General features: G+C 36.2%; 1 protein-coding gene across 2 annotated transcripts; it reads left to right on the top strand.

Annotated features, from left to right (window-relative positions):
• The first annotated feature begins 5435 nt into the window (after nt 1–5435).
• On the top strand, nt 5436–24629 carry LOC139152636 (MFS-type efflux pump MSMEG_3705-like). 2 transcript variants are annotated; one of them, XM_070725888.1, is made up of 9 exons: nt 5436–5782; nt 6585–6869; nt 8506–8775; nt 10920–11082; nt 15668–15899; nt 18003–18196; nt 19873–19957; nt 21035–21233; nt 22996–24629. In XM_070725888.1, exons 1-9 carry the CDS (start codon nt 5709–5711, stop codon nt 23171–23173), a joined length of 1680 nt encoding a protein of 559 aa, XP_070581989.1. In that variant the 5' UTR covers nt 5436–5708; the 3' UTR covers nt 23174–24629. The 2 variants fall into 2 exon arrangements, with proteins under 2 accessions (XP_070581989.1, XP_070581990.1); XM_070725889.1 differs by lacking the exon at nt 5436–5782 and adding an exon at nt 5892–6091.
• Nucleotides 24630–25137: the final 508 nt, after the last annotated feature.

Genomic DNA, 25137 nt, shown 5'->3' with positions numbered 1-25137 from the left:
GATGTCTGGCAATCCACGACGCAATTACGGTGGCCCAAAACTACCTGTTCTCCGCATTTAAAGTCTGCGTCGCAATCAAATGTTTTTCTCTCACATATGTCTCCGCATTCAAAGTCTGCGTCGCATTCAATTGTTTTCTCTCACATATGTCTCAGCATTCAAAGTCTGCGTCGCATTCAATTTTTTTTCTCTCACATAAGCTTATGTCTCCGCATTCAAAGTCTGCGTCGCAATCAAATGTTTTTCTCTCACATATGTCTCCGCATTCAAAGTCTGCGTCGCAATCAAATATTTTTCTCTCACACATGTCTCCGCATTCAAAGTCTGCGTCGCAATCAAATGTTTTTCTCTCACATATGTCTCCGCATTCAAAGTCTGCGTCGCAATCAAATGTTTTTCTCTCACACATGTCTCCGCATTCAAAGTCTGCGTCGCAATCAAATGTTTTTCTCTCACACATGTCTCCGCATTCAAAGTCTGCGTCGCAATCAAATGTTTTTCTCTCACATATGTCTCCGCATTCAAAGTCTGCGTCGCAATCAAATGTTTTTCTCTCACATATGTCTCCGCATTCAAAGTCTGCGTCGCAATCAAATGTTTTTCTCTCACATATGTCTCCGCATTCAAAGTCTGCGTCGCAATCAAATGTTTTTCTCTCACATGTCTCCGCATTCAAAGTCTGCGTCGCAATCAAATGTTTTTCTCTCACATATGTCTCCGCATTCAAAGTCTGCGTCGCAATCAAATGTTTTTCTCTCACATATGTCTCCGCATTCAAAGTCTGCGTCGCATTCAATTGTTTTTCTCTCACATATGTCTCGGCATTCAAAGTCTGCGTCGCATTCAATTGTTTCTCTCCTAGATGGGCGTCGCAGTCAGTGATTTCGTCACCAACACATGAGGGCGCTGGCAAGTTTCTGTGAGCGTGACCCTCGCTCCATGACCCATGATTGCATCCGGAAAAAGTATAACTCTTTCAGTGTTCGTGATCGCGAAAAGCTCATTGATTTCGAAGGTAAGTGACAAAGTTATTCATTGTATTGTAAGCTTATGGGGTTAATGATCTAGCCACCGTCTAGCCCTGGATGTATTGGCAGTTGTGGGACGGGCTGCCGTTTTACATTCAGACGCTCACGTGGGACCAATTATGATGCGCCCATACTGGTGAGCAGCGTACCCCCTTGGCTAGATCATTAACCCCATAAGCTTACAATACAATAAATTACTTTGTCACTTACCTTCAAAAATGAGCTTTTCGCGATCACGAACACTAAAAGAGTGATACTTTTTCGGGATGCAATCATGGGTCATGGAGCGAGGGTCACGCTCACCAAAACTTGCCAACGCCTTCATGTGTTGGTGACAAAATCATTGACTGCGACGACCATCCACAGGCGGCCCAATCACTATTAATAAAGCTTATTATTGAGTTTTTCTCAGTTTTCTCTGTCACTATCAGTCCCTCTCCTTTTCTTCATGCTCTGACTGATCGTAGTAAATAAAATCAATGACTATATAGCCTAACTAGCCTCTTGACTCTTTATTTATTTTACACCCCATTACAAGGATGTTTATCTCTCATATACACATCTTGTAATTAATTAGTCAACACAACTAATTATGCTAATCCGTGGACTTATCAAGGGTTGGTCAACATTGGAAAGATAGAGATGGAAATGAAAAAGGAGTTTTAGTAACCTTTCCTATCTTTCGCGATGTTGACTAACCTATAAAATCCCTGATAAGTCCACGGATTAGCATAATTAGTCATGTTGACTAATTAATTACAAGATGTGTGTATATGAGAGATAAACGTCCTTGTAATGGGGTGTAATATAAATAAAGAGTCAAGAGGCTAGGTTAGGCTATAAAGTAATTTCTTTTTATTTCCTACGACCAGTCAGAGCGTGAAGAAAGGGAGAAGAACAGATACAGAAAACTGAGAAAAACTCAATAATAAGCTTATCAATAGTGTTTGGGCCGCCTGTGGCCCATCTAGGAGAGGAACAATTAACTGCGACGCAGACTTTGAATGCGGACACATATGTGAGAGAGAAACAATTGAATGCGACGCAGACTTTGAATGCGGAGACATATGTGAGAGAAAAACATTTGATTGCGACGCAGACTTTGAATGCGGAGACATATGTGAGAGAAAAACATTTGATTGCGACGCAGACTTTGAATGCGGAGACATATGTGAGAGAAAAACAATTGAATGCGACGCAGACTTTGAATGCGGAGACATATGTGAGAGAAAAACATTTGATTGCGACGCAGACTTTGAATGCGGAGACATGTGAGAGAAAAACATTTGATTGTGACGCAGACTTTGAATGCGGAGACATAAGCTGATGTGAGAGGAAAACATTTGATTGCGACGCAGACTTTGAATGCGGAGACATATGTGAGAGAAAAACAATTGAATGCGATGCAGACTTTGAATGCGGAGACATATGTGAGAGAAAAACAATTGAATGCGACGCAGACTTTGAATGCGGAGAACAGGTAGTTTGGGCCACCGTACGCAATGTTGTTTGGATCCCACAATAAACGTGAACTTGTACATCTGGCGTGATCGCGGCGTCAACATTATCTGCGTTCTCCCCAGCACGCTGAGCATGCCAGACATCAACAAACGAGCTCGGAAGGGCAACACGTTTGAACAAAAATTAGCAGTTTTATGTGGCTATAACATCACTAATCATGTTTATTTCTTCGTAAAACAACATTTTGCAACAAATATGAGCCTCCAACATGGAATTTTCCGAGGTAAAAATGGTCAAAAGTTACAAATAATGGCCCTTTAAATTAGTGGACGGAGATAGTCCGGGCATTTTCCGGGAATAATTTTGAATTTAAATCTTAAATTTAAATTTAAATTTAATTCTTTAATTTAAGCTTAAATTTAATTCTTTGGATATGCAGGATAAGCAGAACATACAGGCAAAATAAGCAAGGTCGATGCAACCCCGGGATATAACCCTTTTCTTTCGGCAAAATATATTACCGTCTTCAAAGTTGAGATAGCGACGTAGGCCTAGACCTACATTCTTTAATTAGTGTATTGGAAAAGTGTTTTCGTGTAAAGAATATGGTATCTGCTAAAGTGCGGGCTGCGGGTTGCGGGTTGCGGGCTGCGGGTTGCGGGTTGCGGGCTGCGGGCTGCGGGTTTTTAGAATTATGGCTAGATTTCTATATGTAATATGGCATTTAGTATATAAGAAATAAAACCTTTAGAAGGTGTCTATTATCAATAATCATGATCAGGTCTATCGTACAGTATCCCTTTTCCTGCCAAGTCCATATTTTCAACATCAGGTCAAGATGGTTAAAATTAATGAAACACAACATATTCCATATTGTGTATTTTAACATAATACTGTACATTTGAAGGCTGTTGAAAACATATATGCTGTAAAATTGATTTTTTGGACTAAAGATGCTATAACAGACCATACCAAGTGGGTGAAAATACGTCATGTTTCTGAAAAAAAAATCAAAATCTGCTAAACTAAAAGCGGCGATTCCGAGGACCAATTTATTTGTTCCGAGCTGCCTGGCCATCACAAATAATTTGGGATCTGAAATCACTTTTCTTTCTTGCCATGGATGTGAGTGAGAAATAATACCAGACTGACAAAAAAAATTCGCGCCTCGGAAATGTCGCCACTTATCGCGGAATGAAAATTGTTACATTTCTAGTATCAGGCCATAGGAAGTAAATTCTTTGTAATGCATCTATTCACAATTCGGTTCTAGGGCAACACATACAGAAAATTAAACAATGCCTACTTAAATGCAATGTGTAAGGAAAGATTTGACTTGAAGTGTTGTGTATTTAAATGCCGTGTATTTTTCATGAAATCTTTAAAAAGAAAAAGACGTACGACAATGGACTTAGCTTACTTTGCCGTTTCGGTTCAACCGAGGTCACGACCACAGAGAACGACATTCCGCTAACATTTTACTCGAGAATTTCAGCGGGAAAAACACGTCGGTGCGTTGACTTATTTTCAGGAATCGATCTAATAGGAATATTTTTGGATGAGTTTGTGTTCTGCAGCTCTCAATAATTGTGTATCTCCTAATATCATGAACATATTCTATGACTTGCACTTGCAGCATGATAGTCGCTCCATATGCATTTGATCCAGCGTGACTATGAAAAGTTTCCTAGGACTATTATCGTGTTCACCACAATAAAATAATTTTAAACGGCATTGAAAACGATTCTGAAAATTGTGCTTTTATCGGCGGTTGAACTAATCTGAAGTGTGAGAAGGGCATGGCATTCTATGAAAAAGTAACAAATTATTAGGCGTGTCGAGTTTCAACGAACAGAAGTTCATCTCCCAGTTCATCTGTGCTGTCAACGATCCGAAACTTACTTTTAAACTATCCGTCCTAATCATTACATAAAAAGTTAATATAGCGAGTTGTTGTGAAATCTGTCTTGTGTTCATATTATGGGGCGACTTGCAGCGATTTCGAAGCTGTTATCCAATTGGTCGGCAGAATCGTACCGTTATAATGAAATAATACAAATAAACTCCCTAAGTTGCTGTGAATAGTGACAATCGACCAATCAGATATAACCTTGCAAACACGCTGCGAGTCAGCCGCATATTATTACTCATCCGTGTTCAGTCATATCATTTCGAAAGCTTCGATCGGCAGTGCGCTGTGCAACGGCGAATGTTGGATGGGAAATGGACTATTCTGACGTTGGTGGTGCTTTACCAGATGTAAGCTAAAATAACGGCATTATTCAAGAAGTTCACGGCTTTTATTCCATAAACAAATACATCTAGATACTATTTTAGCATTTATTCTATCTACTAGCGAAAATGATACCAAAAATCACACATTTTTTCATGCCCGCAACCCGCAGCCTGCAGCCCGCAACCCGCAGCCCGCAGCCCGCATGCCCGCAAATAGCGCATCCGAAAGAATATGAGGTAGGCGCCTATTTCAAAATTTATTTCCCCAATTTTAAAACTGCGACACGATTTACATTTTGCCTGGAGTCATTACTTCTTTTCCTATCACAAGGGTGTCAGGACGTTGTCTTTTATGGCACAGACAAGGACTTTTCCATAGCTGGCCGTTGACTAGCCCTACGAGTATGGCGAGAGTGTCCGGCTTGGCTACGCCGCCTCCCACCTCCGTAGCAAAAGCCGGACACCCTCGCCATATTCGTACTATCGTAGGGCTAGCCGTTGACAAGAATTTGCTGTCTCCCATTCGTGAAAAATGTGCGGCCCCTGGTGGCGTTTCGTTTTGTTTTACTGCAGTTTCGACGCATGATTCCTCAGTTATTTTTAAATATTAGATTTGTACTAACAAAGTTTGCCAAGTAACATCAATTATCAATATTACGTAATTTGTCTTATCTGCGAACGTAAATCTCCCGTTTCGTGTGACACAGCGTCACACAGGTCACGTCAGCTGATCAGTCACATGACACGACATGATGCAAAGACAATTACAGAGTCCAAGGTGCTAGGAAATCTCGACATGTTTAAAAGAAGTGGCAGCTAGACCACAAATGCAAGAAGAAGAGGGTGTATATCAGCAGTGAGGTAGAACACCTTGTCTCTCTGCATAAGAATTTGAAGTTGTAAATGACTTTAACGTTGTCATACATTACTAGATATACTTTCCCTGCCTCAGCTCAGAGACCCTGAATTCTTGTGCATATAACGATGGAGCGAGACGGTGAATCTGACTCTGAAGCTTACGGTACTGTCAGAAGAAGGACAGGCAGAGATGACACTGGGTAAGCTAACTATGATTTAATATCATATAGCTGTCGAGTAAAGGTTACTTCGTGAAATGTCAACGTGAAATGCGAGGGCGCACATACAGCATCGCTCACGGCCGCGGGCAGCACAATGACGGATGGCAGAGGATTTCATGGACGGTCGATCGCCACCAACATGCAACACGTGAGCAGTCAACAAAACTGAGCTTACGCAAGTTAAGATCACAGAGAGCGTAGCTAATAGTAACTGTATTGCTGCTGTGACGGAGGGACTGTATTGGAGCGTTTCTTTCGTGACGTGTACATTCGGTGCTGATGTTTATAGTGAGCATACGTTTTATCTCTCCTTCCTTTTCAATACTTCATCTCTGTATCATACAAGACTCAGAGTCTGCCAACATTGGCAACCGTTATGCACGTTTACATGTATGTTCGATGCTGCAGTCAAGCGGACCCTCTGCTTAAGTGTTCTGGTAATCGTTACACGTTTGCAGTCACTTTGAAAAGTTTTAAATTAGTTGGTATTGGGCGTTTTTAATTTACCTTGAAAAAACATTTATTCACAGACATTTCAAAAACATTTCAAAAACAAAAAATAAAATTTAAACTAGAAACTCAACTTTTACTCTGTTATACCCTCAAATATACCCTCATCCATGTAGCAAATAGTTGTAACTATGTGACACATTTTTAGCTTTTGTTTTATATTGATATTGTAAAATTAAAAAAAGATTATTAATTTGATTAAGGAGTATTCACCCATAAGCAAGATAAATTAATGTTTGATATGAAATGCAATTGCCGTTTATGTACCCAGGGAGGATTCAGATACTGACGTTGATGTGCCTGAGACAGCAGCACTCATGACTGGCAAAGACTCTTCCACTGGTATGACACGGGCCAAGTGCTACGCCGGTTACGTGTTGGCATTACTACTGATTGCCTACTTGCTGAACCAACTTGACCGGTATGCATTGGCCATAGTGACCCAGCCTATGGCACAAGATATCCACTATGGTGACCAGAGTTGCCTGTATTCAGACACGGTGCCAGATCCAGACAAGGCTGAGGTCAAGTGCATTGATATCCTTGATGAAGAAAGGTTGGTAACATTCATCCATCCAAAATAATTCCAATTCTGGTGCAAAGTCTGCTGCTGAGGGAGAGTCACAGAATTTATATCTTTTTAACTCGTCACTGAAAGCAAAGTGCCATTTTGGCTTTGACTACAGCCGGTCACTTTTATTCATCCAACCTTTTCTCTGTTGTGAAGCATTAATCAAGCCTTGGCCTGGATATAGGGATATTGATTCAACTCCTGCCCTAGATGAGTAATCTCCAAAGTATTTAATCAACCATGTTCATACTCATCAAGAATATTACAGCCTTAAATACTAATTATAAGTCCGTATTACTCATCACATTTATTAATTATTATCACAAATTTTTCCATGCATATCAAGTTATATTACTCCGTACTATGACAAAGGTAAAAATTGTACACATGTTATTGTAGCAGTAATAAAAATTAGAATGTTTTAGCTTCTTGGATCTCTTTTTACCCCAAATACTTGTCGACAAGAGGAAATAATTGATGGGGTAAGCAATACTATGCCAATACATAACAATGAGTTTTATTTTAAGCTCTGTACAAAATGATGCATTCAGAATCATAGCAACTTTGCGTAACAGACTTTAATTCTATTGTCAGTCCCATGGTCATATACTGCATTAGCAATATGTTGGCAACAAGCAAGGCAAGGTGATTTTCCTCAAATCTGTTCTGGTGAATATAATGCAGCAAAAATTATGCATTTCAGCTTCATTTCATCTGCTACTCTGGCTTTTTCCTCACTGTTTGTACGTAAATTCTTGTAAAAGTATGAGCAAAAAATGGTTACATTGTCCTTGTCTGCTGTGGAACTGCCTTGAAAACACACCACACTCTAAAATGAGCTACTATTTATCCAAACATCTGGGTTTTTTTTTTCTATTTTACAAGAAGGTCAAACGTACAAAAAGTCCAGGCATATCACCTTAAATTACTCCTTGCCAGAAAAAATGAGTATGATGAAGATAAAATATTTGCTACAATGGAAAATATTGAAAACAAGAAGCAGTAACATATTTTATTTAATATAACATTATTTTCTTTTTTTAAAAACTGAAAGCTTACATGTATAAAAGTGAAACTGAATGCATATGCTTTGAAATTGTTGAATGAAAATGATATGCACATGTTTGCACTCAAAAATTTAAAATTATATGAGTGAGTATTCTGTTGCCAAGTGTACAGCATTCCTTCCTCAAATCTGTGAAGCCCAGGGCTTGCATACACATATTTTCAAATTATTTTTTTCACAGTGATAGTGAAGTAATTACATTTTCTGTCAGCTTTATTCGAATATGATAAAAATCACACTGGTTTAAGAAATTGGGTAATTTTACATGTCAGTATTTCCAAATGTTCACTGCTTTTTAAGGCATCTAAACCTAGTCGATATAAAATAACTTTCTTTCTTTAAAAACTTACTAATCAGTATGTAGTTACTTTTCAAAATAAATGATAGACTTTTTTGCCAGATATTAATATAAACACGATGAGAAAAGTTGCAGCCCAATAATTGTATTTTATGCATATTATAGAACACAATGAATGATAAGACAACATAGCTGCTTCCACGTTAGTGAAAAATTCTTGACCTGCTGTTGTAATTTTGTATTCTTTAATTTTTCAGCTGTGAATCAAGAACTATTGACAATGGTACAATAACACCATGTAAATGGGATTACAATGGGAATGGATTCCAGTATCAAATCTTAGTCGGTCCGGTATTCATCCTGATATACACCTTCATGGGAATTCCATTGAGCTACGCCGCTGATAAGACCAACCGGAAGAACTTACTGGCAATATGTTTGATTTTCTGGAGTGTAATGACGTTGCTCACAGGTTTTGCCAAGGAGTACTGGCACCTTGTAATTCTCAGATTTGGACTTGGCATTGGGTAATGAACCAAATATCTTGTGTAATCATAATTGTCTTTCGCTCTTTTACTAGCCTATTGACTATCACTAGTGTATGTTTCTTTTTCTGATCATTTTTATCACAAAACTTCTGAGGATGTTACTTTTCAATTTTACTCGGAGCCAGATATTATAAATCATTTCAAGTAATCTTATTTACAAATCATACTATCATATTTATCATCAGAAAATTCCAATTACCGTGATAATCGAATTGACTTTGTATCCTGTGACTGCTTCAGCCAACAGTTTCCCGTATAACGTCTAATTTTGTTCAACATATGACCAGAGTTACCTTTATATCTTAGCTGTATAACTTGTTGGTTGTGTTAACATTCATCTACATCTAATCCTTGCAATATTAAGCATCAATAAAGACAAATAAGTTATGCCAATCACTTATAGGAACAATAAGCTGTAACTTGTGGCAAGTTTTCCAGTATTCTGTTTTGTATCAACTACCTCGTCTGACACTAATCCAATTGTCGTGCTGAAGTTTTGATTATTCTTTTTGTCACCACAGCTTGTATGTGTGTAGTGATCATTGTCTATCGTTTACAAATGATTTCTAGTCCAGACTTGAATACAATTTTCAACAATAACAATGTAGATTGTACTCATATAGGTTGTGTTGATATGCTAAATACTTTGCATTAAATTACAGTGTAGGGATTCAATGCAGAAAGTGTCGGGAAACCACAAAACAAAAGTTCTGAAAAAATAACCAAAAGATACAGCTTATGGAGCTTTAAAGAGGCACTCCCACTTGGTAACATTTTTAAAACACATTTTTTTAATGCCAATGGTCAATATTTGACGTGGCGACTGCGCGCGGATCGCAAGATATCGATAAAAACATGTCCTCAAAAAAGTTAAAGTTTGAATTCCGGTGGCCCACCTGAATTCAGCTTCCGAACATAGAACGTTCGGCACTAGGGCCATTGTCAACTAAGCTATGGAGTACGAGTCTACGCTGACGCTGCTGTACGCCACAGCAGTACCACTCGCGTCGGTGAGCGGTCATGTCCCGTGGGAGAAAGCCGAGTCCTACTGACTCGGCAAAAAAACGAAAAACAAAGTTTGCTGATTCCACCAGAATTCGCATAGGTGACAAGCACAGATAGGTGCGGTTGATACATAGTATGCATAGTGGCCGCCGCGTGGTATGCGCGCATACCACACGTGGCGGCCGCTATGTATCGAACCACGCGTAACTGTGTGGCAGACGACAAAATGTAGTCATCAGAGGCAACTAATATTTTACACGTAAAAACTGATATCTATGTGGTATTGGTTAAAAATTTAATACAACTGATTGAGAATAATTAAAACGACAAAAACTAAGGAGAAGCTTTAAAAAAGAATTACCAGGAGGTAAAGGCATTGATAATGATGTATATAAAGTCATCGCAGTAGGAGGTAAATTAATTGCGTCATTCGAACATTTTTGGACTCCTTAGCATATCGTCAATCAGCACAACAACACACTTTCGGGGGATTTCAGGTCCTAACCAGAAACGATCGTAAAACTTCGGGATGTGAAAAATACACTCGGGAAATGACATGTTTTTATCGATATCTCGCGATCCGCGCGGAGTCGCCACGTCAAATATCGACCGTTGGCATTAAAAAAATGTGTTTTAAAAATGTTACCAAGTGGGAGTGCCTCTTTAATGTGGTGCATGCCTTGAAACTAAAAAGAATTGCTTAAACTTTCCAGAACAAAACTTTAAATCATTTTCTTTTGAGATAAAAAATAACAATCATGGGTCATCGTACAAATTTTGGTACTGAAGAAACATATCGCCTGTACTCAATATTTTCCGACTTTTGGAATTCAAAATAGTTGCAATTCTTTGGGGAAAAATAAATTTTTGATTTTCACAAAAATAAGCCGGTGAAAACTGAGTTACTCCATGAGTTTTAATAGGACCCCCTGCAAGGGGTGGGCCAAAATGTAATGTGAATACCAGAGAGTCTTATTATCTGTCCCTCAAGGCTTATTCTACATGAACCATTGACAGTCAGACTCAACTGTCTCTGCATGAACAGACAAATCTGCAGACTTAGAGTCTAAAAGAGTGGGGTTTCACATTTCCATAATTTTTGTTCCTGACTATTACAGCCAGGCTGGATGTACACCATTCGCAGCCAGTTTAATCACAGACTATTTCTCAGAAAGCTCAAGAGGTACAGCATTAGGATTTTACAACTGGGGTATCTATCTTGGATACAGTATGGCTTATGCTATCGGCAATTTCATCACACAGGCTAACATCAATGACCAGGTAGGCAAAGAGTTGTAAATTGCAAAAAAATGTTGATGGAAGCAGAAATTTCTAAAATTCTCAAATATATGCTTAAAGTCTGCTAAAGCTCAGTGTTTTTTTAAACCCTGTGAAGGATAATTTCTGTTGATAGCTTGCTGTCCAATCCACAAATTCCAAAGCATCTGATTTGAACACAGTGATATAATTAGATTTGATGGACATCTGCTGCTGCCTGAATGTCTTTCAGTAGTTCTTCACGTCTTTTGTTCAGTACTTAGTTTGATAATTCCGAACAAAAATAATTGTGCTGTTCCGATAAGCTTACCTACCCTATTTTTTACCTGCCAACCCTAAACTTTTTAGAGCTACATAAACACGAAAGTAAAAAAAGAGAAAAACCTGTAAAATCATATGTTCATTATTTGATTTTTGCTTGAACGAAGAGTCTTTTATGTTTTTTTCCTTTCATATGAAATGCTGTAGCCAGTGTTTGACCACCGTGACCCCTGTAAAATGCATATTTAAAAATAAAAAAAAATTGGGGGAAAAAAATCCTGCCGACTTACCTAGTACCCTAATTTTGTAAACCATGTTATCGTAACGGCACAATTTATTTTTTGGGCCTAAGTGGACAGTTACTGGGAATATACAACTTCCATAATAAGAAAATTACTGTTCTTAACATACTGGAAATTATACCTCTCCCATATATTAGAAATTTTTAATCAGATATTAAATAGGGGAGTCTGGGACTCTGATGTAAGTCTTTATCAAATGTAGGGTGGAGGTTTTCTTCCTACTGGAGTTTTCCGATAATAGGCCCATCCACATATAGTTCCATGCGCAATTATTTTGGGGGAGAGGGCTTATTTTGGATTTTAGTTTTGCTTGATCTTTACCAGTGACATCTCAATTTGCCTCACCCTTACATTAAAAATTATCAGTGAGTTGTAATAAAATGACTGTCGTGTGGTGAATGAAATAAAAATATTGAGGCTTATGGCTTCCTGACTGCAGCCATTTAAACCAGACAGCCAGCTGTCTGAGCCCGACTGTGCTGAAAAAGAACTGCAAAGGGAATGATCCTTAGACAGACATTGATACATTGTAGCAGTTTATGTCTAGATGTCATTTTGTATTGTACCATGTACATGTATGTGTGTGTCTAGGAGTAGGTCTGTGTGTACATCTAGGTCATTCACAGATCAGAGAAAGTGTAACATTGTTTATTTCTGAGGCACAGGTATGGTGCAATTGTCAGAATTTGCTAAGGAAAAGATCGAAAAAGAAAAAACTTTCATGAAAAGCTGTTCTGCAACATCACATCTTACTCTTTATTAGTCACTGTATGAGCTTCAACTCATATGTAAGCTTTTTTGAGTACTTAGTCAGTGGGTGACCATTACTCTTACCAAATTAACACTCAGGGCATTTATTAAGCTCCGGGTGTGCCCCTGACAATTTACCCATTTTTTGAATAACGCCCTTGGCCCATTATCAGAAAACTCCGGTATAATCTTCTGCATATGTGCTGTATTTCTAAGAACACAATCTTTGCCATTTGTTTGTTCAAACTGAAATGGACACTGTATGAATTTTAAAATGAACCTTGATCGGGTTATTGTTAACATTAGTGTAAAGGCAGATATGATATCTAGTCTTTAACCCCTTGACTACCAAGGCCTATGTATTCCTATATACCAGGCCCCTTATGTAAATATGATAAAATCTTGGGTGTGGTCATTGCATGAACACTGCTTAGAGTAAAAATTCAGTAAGTACCAATAAACCATATATTTTCTGAATCAGCATACATTTTCCCACTTTTTAATACATAAGTTTTGTATATTTAGGTCACGTGACTGATCACATGACACATCATGTGACCAGAGTTTGCAAAGAATATGAATATTTGAAGCATCAGGACAAGTTTTGAATCCATAAAATGACGCAAATTTGAATACAGTTGCAATTTTCATGGCATTGTCTTTACATATATGTAATAATAACTACCCTTTACTTTATTTATAGATGTACCTATTTAAGATTTTTCTCACAAAAGGCAGGGTAAATGAACCACAAACATCAGCATCTGACGTGATTCTGTATTTGAAAATCAACACATACACATTTTATATTTGTAAACACCTACTTTATGTCTTCCTTGCAGAAACATGCATCTAAAATGGTTACGATTTATCAAAAAATAATTCATAATTATTTAAAAATTCATTTTAGGGAGCAACATATCACATGACCAAACACAATACAGTCATGTGACCAGTCATATTGATAATATGGCTGCTATAAAATTTCACTGGCTTATAGTAAAAAAATTGTATTTCCTCTAGTTTCATTCACGAATATTGCTGTTAATAGAACATATTTACATATAAATTTGTTTTCAATAAACAAACATTTCATTTCAGTACAAAAAACAAACCATAAACATCTTCGCGATCGTCCGTACTTCTGAAAACAGTAAACTATCAGCGCGACGCTTCTGTGATCAGCCTGACCTTTCAGGGTCGAGGTCATGGGTCACGATATTTGCTTCCGGATTTTGGCCATACTCGGACGTACGGGGCGCAATCACATTCAGACCAGATCGGAATCGATCAATCTTAAGTTGCACTTCGTGCCGACACCAAAATTACGAGAGTTTTAGCGACAAAAACGAAGCAAATACGCAAAAACTGTGCCGGATATTTCCGGCACTCAAGGTATATGGTAATTCAATATGGTGCCGGATATATCCGGCGCCATAGGTAGTCAAGGGGTTAATCACTGATGTTTTCTTATTGTAAACAAGACATTTATAGTGAAGAAGTCCAAGAAATGTGTTTGGTGCAGTAAGTCAAGAGATACACAAGTTTTACCATTTTTAGCTACTATAGACTATAGTCTATAGAAGCTATTGGGATGGGTATCCGTCCGGCGTCCGTCGTCAGTCTGTATGTATGTATGTATGTATGTATGTATGTATGTATGTATGTCCGTTTGTGAGGCGTCCGTCCACTCAAATATCTTGAGAACCGCATTACTTACTGATTTGATATTTGTTGTGTAGATGAAAAATATGATTTTGAGAAACTAGTTTTTTTAATTTTTTGATATTGTTGAAAATAGGCAAATTAATGCCAAAAAAGGTGTTTTTGGTAAAAAATCTTCTTCTTCATAACCGCTGGTCAGACAGCTTTGTTATTTGGTATACAGGTCCCTAGGGGTAACCCAACTTAGACTTGTTCAAATTGTGATGAAATATGCAAATCTGTATTTTTAAGGAATTTTTTTGTCATTTTTGGTCAAAATTTGACTTACATTGTATGTAATTCTTGTACTGTATTAACCCTATCAATTCACCCAGAAAAAAATAATTAATATGATTTTAAATAATTGAATTAATTAGGAAATCATCAAAGCCAAAATAATTTTAGTGTAGAATTATCAGAAAGTTCAACTTTTTTTGACAGTTCATAATGAAATGCTTACCATCTTGGAGGATTAAAACATGTAAAGGCAACTTTCCTGAATCCCAACTTTGACATATTCTGAACCGTCATTTATTGTGCCCTGTATGTTATCTAATATTGCTCAAAATAGTCAATAGAGATAGAGATAGAGAAAGTTCTAATTTCCATTTATGGTTGACTTGTAAGGATAAAATAAAATTACTTTTTGAGGAAAAAAATAGAGTGGTCAATTAAAAGAGTGGTCAAAGTGATAGGGTTTTTATGGTAAAGCTGGGCTGTATAAAGATTCCTCATGTGCTATTTATAGCAATTATGCAATCTGTGTAAACAGTGCAATGAAAGTGTAACATGATTCCTTATAATGCTTTTGATGACCTTGAACTTCTTAAGTTTCAAACCTTTGTCTCTTCAGTGTGCTTTCTCTGAGTGTGTACAGTCTCAACTTATTAACAGAACTCACAATGTTAATCAAAGATATCCACCTTCTTCATCAATACATGTGTCACAAAAGGTTATTCTCTACATAACTCAACAGAGCTCTGTCAACTGTTGAGTTGCTTGTTCTTTCAAAACCGCTGGTCAGACAGCTTTAATATGTAGTTTACTTGTCCGTAGGATGACCTTAGTGAGATAATTTCATACAGTAAGGAAATACTTAATTTTGTATCCATGTCTATAGTAGCTTCAGGGACTTTGGCCCTATGTTTTGGTTGAACGTACCCCTTGTCATGTAAAGATGATATTAATCTCCTTCGCTGGACAAATGAAATATCAGCTGTCTTGAAGTCAGAGAGCTAAATTAAACTGACTGTAACAAAGTTAGTGTCTCCATCACACATATAGCCTTTCACATCTGTTTTTGACCTTCACATAAATATTTGGATGTTACAGTGAGGTTATACAGTTAAATAATAAACTAAATGATGTATGAAAAATTACTGATACAAATGGATAATATGCTTTAAGGACTTACAGTTGCATAGACACTAACAAAATTCCATACTTCAAACACTATAAACACAACTACCCGCCACCCCCTCCCCCTGTTAGATTGATTGTTTGGTTGTTGACATCTTTTGAATAAATATTTTACCACATCGTGTTTGACATTTTTCCTTTCTTTAATGCAGGGCTGGAGATGGGTGTTTTGGATTTGTGGTATTCCGGGAATTGTACATGGAATATTGATATTTTTGTCTCTGAAAGAACCAGAGAGAAAGCAGAGTTTCAAGGACCCACAGGACAGTAAAGTTGATGATTACACGGCACTAACACTCTGGCAAAAAACAAAAGTGTTAGCAAAACCCTTCATAAGTCCATCACTACTGATGATATGTTTTGCAGGATCCATTAGAAATGGAGGTAGGTCTCATGAAATTCGATTGTTTCTTTATTTCAGAAAAATCCTACTGTGACACAAGCATTAAAACCACCTGTTGAATGAAATCATAGAAAAACTAGGCTGGTTATGTAACTCTGATGAGATAAACCCTGTCATATGACAAATAATTATATACATTGACAAGTAGGTCATTATTGTTTCTTTTCCATCATGCCATTCGAGACTTTTAAAATTTTTGATGTTCTAGATACATAGATTTCCTTTGTTTAATTTAATTTACAAGAAATATCATAATTTGTTTGATATCTAATATAAGCCAGAGCTTATCCAGTGAGAATGCAAAGCAATGTGGTAGATAGTGTGACTATAAACTCCATAAATTTAAGTGTTTGTGTACTTGTCAAGTTGCATGCTCACAATTGCTGGTAGCCAGTAACAATGGTTTTAGATGAATAATTGTGTCAATATTAATTGCATGAATACTGCACAACATGGATACTGTAGGGAATTCTGGCTTTCACATGTCTAGAATATTTCATAGCATGTTCAAAACTTAAGCTTTTACTTTTGTGCTGGAGAGTGTTTCCAATACTCTTACATTTGTATTTCTTTTGTTTCTAGATTATTACTAATAATTTCAACTCAGCTGTAACTTTCATTAATTATTCATAGAAGGTTGATTTAATCTGTAGAGTTTTCATGAATTCAAGTTATGCCCCAGATCTCTCTAAAATCTCTGTGTATTGAGCTAGATGATATCGCTGATGTAATGTTACGTGAAAATATCTCTACAACACAATGAAATATCTGGTTGTGTTTTGGCATCAAAATATTTTTATTAAGCAAAACAAGCTTTGCAAACAATTTTTTGACTATAACAGAAAACCCCATTGCACCTTAGTTTTGTGTTTGATTATATTTTATAAGAAAATTCACAGTCAGAAAAGTGGTTTTTCATTTGCATTCATCTTTCTAGCACACCTACCTGTGAACTCTACCAAAATAATCCTCAGATCCAGATTATATCTATAGAATTTTTATCAATAAACTAAATATTACCATTCGTTGTTATGCAATATTCAAATCAGAGAGAAACACAATCTATAGTGCATAATGCATTTGTGATGCAAATGTACCAGACAAGGCCACAGAGAATACACCCCTCATATACCCCTCAGTATAATTTTTGGGGAAAATTTCCTCAATAAGGAACACCCTGACATGCTCAATAAGAGCATAGACATTGATGCTTGTCATGAAGCAATTGTCATGTCAGTTTGGTATTGGCAAAAGATATACTGATATATTATCCCATTTGATTGTCATAAGAAGTGACATCGCACAGTTCGTGCCTATTAAAAGCACGTTGAATTTTCAACAGATAGCATATTAATAGAACATCAATACATTTATTGTTGATATTTTGATCATGACAAATTCCAGCTCAAAGCTTTGGAGATTTAAAAAAATAAGTACATGGAATTACAAGTGACATTTTCAAATGAAGTGGTTAGAAATTATTTTACTGTAAAAACATCAAGCCATCGCAATAATTTTGCAGTTTATTTTTCCAAAAATTCATTGATGTGTTATTTCAGATTGTTATTATACTGGTATATTCACTGCAATGGAAATTTACTTTATTTGTATGTTTTTAGGTCTTTTAATCTGCTTTACACCTGGATTGCAGTGCAATGATGAAAAAGTGAAATCCACTGTAAAGATCAGTCTGGTATTATTTTCAGAACCAAGGACAATGAATTTTGATGTCTGAAATTTCTGCTGGTTGTACTGCATGGTGTTATTTTGCTGTTTTACAACATCTCATTGGCTCCATTTGGTCCCACATTTTTAACGTCTGACAGCTGGCTGCCAATACGGAACAGGAATATATTCAATGCAGGCTGTCTGCATGAAGTACATTTCAGATACGACGAACGCTTCAGTATGTCTTGTTATTCATCTGGAATGGATATCAATCCATTAAAAATGTTTGTAAAATGCAACAAGATATATGATATGATATGCCTTTGTTTTCTCGCATTTTTTCAATTTACAAGTGTCCACGTGTAGTTAACTGCCATTGTTCAGTGATATTATATGTTTTATTTTTGTCTGTCCAGCGGGCTATGTCTGGGGGTACAATACCCAACCATACTTCAATACATACTACCCTGCTGTCAATGTTGGTAAATGGATGTCTTGGATTCCGTTGGTGAGCGGCAGTATTGGTGTCGTCTTTGGCGGTTTTATATCAGACAGGGTTGTCAAGAGAAGTGGTCCAGTGGCAAGAATATGGGTTATCGTCATTAGTTTGGTAAGTTTTACAAATGGTGGACGAGTGACTATGGTTTGATCAACACAGATGTTCGCTTTCTCATTTTGAATGCTCACAGGATTCAAGTGTGAATGCCTTTTCTGCAGTACTCACACAATATGTTGTTTAATAAATAGCCTTTTAAAGTTCAGTATCTTTTGACTTTCACAGCACTGTACAGTGGCCGGTATGGAAATGAAATGGGGATATCAGTCTTGACTTTGTCCACAGTTATTAAGCTGAAAATATTTGCTGTGGGTGATTCATAAAAATTCATAAAATCGGTGAAATGTTGCATCAACATTTTTGGTGGGAAAAATTACAGCGCTCAAAGGGTTAATCACCACAATACTTCTGATTGTGATCTTAGCTTTGTTACTAAATATAGCAAAGTGTGCAACATTTGCTGATGCCAACAAAAATTCAGACAAATTTTATCTGAATTTGTGAACAGCTTGTGGTCACATCCTTTGGCATATAATGATTGAAGTTTCATTGAAAACATTAGTGGTTTATCAAAATGAAATTTTCACAACTCCTGTAAGAGTAATTTCTGAAAGTCCAGTCAAAATTTTTTGGACAAACCTACAATCATGGATCTCCAACCTCATCACAAGTAATTTCATCAGATACGTAGCCTGTGCAATATGGTGTAGTGTGAATGAAAATATTGGTATTGTTTTGTGGGTTCTTTCATATATTCTCTGAGGGATGTATACATGCAATCTTTTAACGGGTCACTACACTGTCAGCTTTCAAGTCAATTTTATTTGCTAGTTCTCAAACCTGCATATATTATTTGAGAGAGCTACATGAATTCCAGTAATGTGCTTACTGTTGTTTCCAATTGGAAATTGTACCAGCTGTTTGACATTTAAATTGTCAGTGAATGTAAAAGTCAAATTTCCTATTTGCATTTGATTGAAATACATACTTCGGGAACTTTAAATAAGTATTTCAAAAATTCATTGCAGTTTAAAGAACATTGTTTGAAAATTCTGACACAAATATAATTTAATGAGAAAATTTGACTAAATATTTTGAAAATTCACCATAACATAGAACATTGTATGAAAATTCTGCTGCAAATATCTTTTTCAGAAAACATCATTGGCACATGTTGACATGAGAATAAGGTGGCTATTTACAGAGAGCAGAAATTGTTCATGGATAAAAATATACAAACCTACCATGCTCACATTTTCAAAAGCATTATGGACAACAATGCTAGATTCCCTAAAATCAACAAGCATATACTTTCTATGAAGTCCCTACCACACAAAATCTTGAAAAACTGCAAATGAAAGTTAAAACAATCATGAATTAGTCAGTATAGTCTGATGACATCTGACATGTGTTTATTTGTGAAAATGAAAATGCAGATGTACATTTCCATAGGATGCATAAAAACCAGCAAACACAATCCACTCATCCATGGTGTCACATCAACCAGTCCATAGAAACAATCCTTTAGTTTTTGTGGTTTTGAAGAAAAAGAACTGTTTGCCTTGTTCACCAAAGTGGGTAAAATATTATTATGTCAAAATTTAGAGTAAATATTGGTATAAAAATGACTTGTTGGTATTAGAGTGCATCATATATTCCTTATCAATGAGAAATAAGTCAGAGTATACAATGATGTGTTCCCAACACCATCTCATTTATTTTACTTCTAGTTAACAGCAGCACCTTTTGCAGCTCTGACGTTACTGCTGAAACCACCCTGGGCATTTGTTTGTCAAATACCTACTTATATATTCGGTAAGCTTATGAAGAGAGCTATGCTTCTCCAAACAATCACTCTGTTTCCTTCATAAACAGACAAATGCATGATTGACTTTCAATATCTTGATGAAATTCAAGTGAATATTAATGTCCAGAAGTTTCCATAGATGAATAATCCAGAATTGCCACGGCAACTGCTGAAGCCTGTGATGTTAATTATTTTATTCATGTTATAGTTGCTATCAATTTCTACACCTTGGCATCTCATTTCAATCCCCATCCCATTATACTAATTGAGGTCACAGTATGATGTAAAGAGAGCGAATTAATTCATTATCTAGAAACTGTTCAATTTAAACAGTAGGTTAAGTACCTGACCACCTAACTCCTTGTAAATAACTATCATATTATCTTTCCCTATTTGGACAAAATTGACAAATTGTCCTTTGTTTATTATTACAAGGCTTTGTAAATGTCATAGTATCATCATTATATGTGCCATTGTCACAGGATTGAAAATGTCTCCAATGTTTATATTCACACTTTTTCAATGTTAGAATGACATTGTCTCAGGCTTCTAACTACCAGGTAACTCAGCAGAAGCTCAATAGATCATAATTAATACACTGTTCACAACAAAGCTAACAAATTTACAAGGAAACATTAATTTTTGAATCAACAAAGACTTCTCTTTGATATTGAATGAAAAAATATCATTCCAAGATGCATTTCCCAATGCAGGGTGTTCTAGCTTTTCACCAATAAATCCAATTCATGACAGACATTGTCATTAGTACCAGCTCCGTTTTCAATTTTAATAATGAAATGATGATGTTGATTGTAATGATATTAGCTAAGTTGTTAATATGAATTATCCTCTCCCCCCCCCCCCCCCCCCCCCTCCACCTCATAAAATGTTCCGGAAAGAGGACAGTTATCAAATTCATTTCTATTGAAAAACTATAATCTAAAAACAATGTATTAATTTTTTCATTAAATTTGAATCATATTTATTTAATCTAGAGATACAAATATGAAAATCCTTTATGAATTCATAAATAAAAGCATGCATTGTGCGTCATCCTCTATTGTCTTTCATTACTTTACCTCCAGGTGAAATGTGGGTCAGCGTGACCTTGGCAGTGATAGTTGAACTTGTTCCATCTTCAATCAAGACATCCGTGATAGCCGTGTATTTCTTCATTATCACCAACATTGGTGGTAACATGCCTTTGTTGGTCTCTGTGATTGCTGACATCACATCTCTCAGAATATCGCTTCTGATTCTCTATCCAGGCATGTATGTTGCAGGGTAAGTTATCACAGTAGACCAATCACCATTATGATTATATGTTACAACTTCCTACTTCTAAAACTTTCTGCAGTCTTTTCATCCATCCTGTATGTTGCAGGATGAGTAATTACTGTATTGTGATAAGGCCTAGTAATCATCTTAGTGTTAACCCTTTGAGTGCCAAAGTTGATTTTTGTTACATTCACAAATATAATGTAGAACAATTTTTTTTCAAGTTTAGACAATTTTTGTAAGGATTTTCCTTAAATTTTGATCAAAAACTGTAGCCAATAAAATGTTATGTCCATTTGATCCAGAACTATCAAAAAAATTATAGAAAAAATTCATAAAAATTGGAAAACTGATACACAAAAAATTTTGATGGGAAAAATTACAGCACGCAAAGGGTTAAAGGGCCAGTAACTGTAAGTGTGGATTATATTTTGGATTATATTTTCAGGATTTTTGTTCTCAATGTCAACAACAGCTGCTTATTCTACTCCCTACATTTAGATAATGCAGTATTCAGTTTGTCAGCTCAGCCTGTACATGTGTAGACTGCTTGTTATTGTTGACAAGTGAATTCTGGTCTGGATTAGAATACAAATGTAAACAATTACAGTGCATTTTACAAGTGTACACACTGAGTTGACAAGCCAAGTAGTCTGTGTTTCAACTTGCCCTAGGTAGTTGATCAAGAATTTGCAAAAAAATACTTATCAGAAGTCGGCTTCATAGGTCTCAAACTTTCTTCAGAATTTCTGACCATTGATGTGTGTCACAGAATTGACTCTATACAATAATGGTTATTGAAGTGTAAAGAAACACGTGTTGGATATTCCATCAGCTCAATTATCTGTACATTTAGTGTATTTTCTAGTATTTTTCAGTCTTTAAAATCAGTTTCTTTCCCAACACTTTGAATTATCAATTGTTCAACTAAACACCACAGCCTCTGTGTGTGCCCGCTGTGAAACGGTAATAGTATCGTTAAAAACTGAACGTCTAAGTCTTGACGAGAATTCATTTGTCAGCAATAAAATTGTATTGTACATTGTATGGTGCTGGGATTTGCAGTTATAGAGAAAAGATTATTACTATTGATTAAACTTCCTAGTTAGCAAATCTAGGACTCAAGAATCCAATACTACAAATTACTTTTCCCTAAATCCGTTAATTCACCATTCTAGTGGTTCAGGGTCCAAGACAAAAAAATATTTTGCCCAGACAAGTGAATGCACCAGTCTAGTAGTCCAGGGTCAAAGACATATATTTCCACATTTCATATTACACCATGCAACACTCCATATTTCATACATGTATTACACAGTGCAACACACCACATTTCATATTACACCATACATTACTTCACATCTCATGGTACACCACACATAAACACCCCACATTTCATATTACGCCTGGACTCATCACTCCAAATTTCAAGTTATGCTGAGACACATAACTCCACATTTCAAGTTACGCCTAGATCCATCACTACATATTTCAAATTACGCCTAGACACATCACATGTCATATTACACCATGCTTCACTCCACATTTCATATTATACCATGCTGCATCACTACACATTTCATATTACGCCATGCTTCACTCCACATTTCATATTATGCCATGCATCACTACACATTTCATATTACGCCATGCATCACTCCACATTTAATATTTGTCGATGATCACCCTAATCTTATGAAACACTAGTAATTTAGATATTACTATAATAGTTACAAGTTTGTTTCTTTGGTTTTCCCGTCTTATTCAGAGCTCTCCTCTATGTGCTAAGTCTGTTTGTTTTGAAGAGGGATATTCGCAAACTTCAGGAGAATGAATCATCCGGAAAGGATCCCCTGTTGGAAGACGACTCAACAGAGGCAATAAATGACACAGACAGACAGAAGACGTACGGTGCCCTTGACAATGAACAGAGTACAGCAAAATAAAAAAAAGACTTACAATGCACTGAAACAATGCAGGAACTGAAAATTGATAGTTTACTCTATGCAATGTCATACCTTCTTGAATATTATGCTTTCTGGTCATGCTGATTATAAATTAATCATTTACAATAACAGAATGGATACAAAACTTGTAGAGTTTACAATGACAGAATGGCTATGAAATTTGTAGACGCTGAAACCATTACAATTACAGATAGCTTTACAACATCTACTAACTCAAAATAATGAAGTGTTTTTGCATTTCACATTCAGTATTCGTTTTTAGTTATCACCTCTGTATTCATTTAAAATAGATAGACTATATAGAGATAGATTTTATTTTGCACGATGTGATAACTGACATGCCAACGTATGGCAGACTGCACCTCTGGGACAAACATTTCTACTTTTATAGAAACCTAATAGTTCATTTTTCAATGGTAACGCTTGCAGACTCTGCGTGAGTCAGATGAAAATAATGAATTTTTTTCAACTCCTATTTTCCTTTTCTACAACTCCTAAATGGAAAAGTCATTTTCTTACTATAGAGATGACGTACATACTGTCAAGTAATTTACTTTTCTTATCTAAATATTTACATGCTAACACTCTATGTCTATTCTTGAATATGAAAGACAATAGTTTAAAGTTTCCTTGAACACAGTTACAGGAAAAGTTTCAAGATGCTTATTACCTTAAAATGTCGACCGGAAGGGGTGACGACAAAAGTTCAGTGCAGTTGGAATAGTTAGCTTAACAATTTGTAGAATTATCTAGCACTAGGTTACCTTGAAAAAAATTATCTGAATACTCTAAGGTATATCAACACAGTGAGTACTTACACAAAAATTACTAAAAACAATAGCAACAGATACAATTTTTAGCTCATATTTGGTTTTATATATAAATACCAAAAAGAGCTTATATGATGAGTCTGAGTGGCGTCTGTATGTCTGTATATTTGTGGGTATGTATGTGCGGATGTATGTCCGTCACACACAAAGGCTCCCATACCGCCAAAGCTACCGTCTCAGTATTTGGTGTACAGGTAGATGTAGGGGTTGAGATGTGAATTTGTTCAAATGAACACATCAGTGTCAAAAATGTGCAAATGAGGTAAGAAAAAGGGAAATACTGCAAGTGTGCAGGAGTGGTGGCAGTAAACTGAATCAGCCCACACATCTGAATAAGAGGATTTTGACCTTTAACCTATTTGTATGCAGGGTACCTATTATGTTTGGGAGTGGTAGCAGTAACTGAAACAGCTAATTGGTCATTTCCTGTTATTGTTTATGAACTGTGACATATTAACAGATCTGCTGAAACCATGGATGTCTATTTTTGTACATCCATGGTTGAAAGATTCTCTGCTATGCATGTTGCTAAAGTTGACCTTCAGTACCTAAAGTTTCAGACCTTATTTACTTTTTTCATTCTTAATTTTCTGGTTTAAATATTTCTTGTTGTTTTTCTGGTTGTACTGTGCAGAAATTGTCATAACATCAACGTATAATTTTCCTGCACTGAACAGATAGAAATAACACTTATTGTTGATCTTTGGTATGTACCAATTCTGATCAAATTTGAGCGACACCATATAATTGCGGTATTTTTTATTTTATAAAGACAAAGTTGTAGTTATAAGGCTTGAAATTTGTTTATTTGGTATTATATCATTCCAGTATATTGATGCACAAATGCAGTGTTCTGATTGGTCAAGATGTGAAAATAACAATGCTACATTTTGTAGTGTTCTGATTGGTCAAGATGTGAAAATAACAATGCTACATTTTGTAGTTTGAATACACATAAGCTCTCAGCGAGAGAATAATTTCTTTTTTGACGTTTAATGTGAGAATTTCAACATACTAGTATGAAATACTAGTATCGCAATAAACCACCTCATCAACAGGTATACTACTCAGTTTTGACCAGTTCACTCCATTTTTGCACCAGCTATCACTTAT

This window comes from Ptychodera flava, chromosome 16 (genome assembly GCF_041260155.1).
Source record: "Ptychodera flava strain L36383 chromosome 16, AS_Pfla_20210202, whole genome shotgun sequence".
NCBI lineage: Eukaryota > Metazoa > Hemichordata > Enteropneusta > Ptychoderidae > Ptychodera > Ptychodera flava.
The sequence above is the reverse complement of the archived record's forward strand: the minus strand, read 5'-3'. Positions and strand labels throughout refer to the sequence as shown.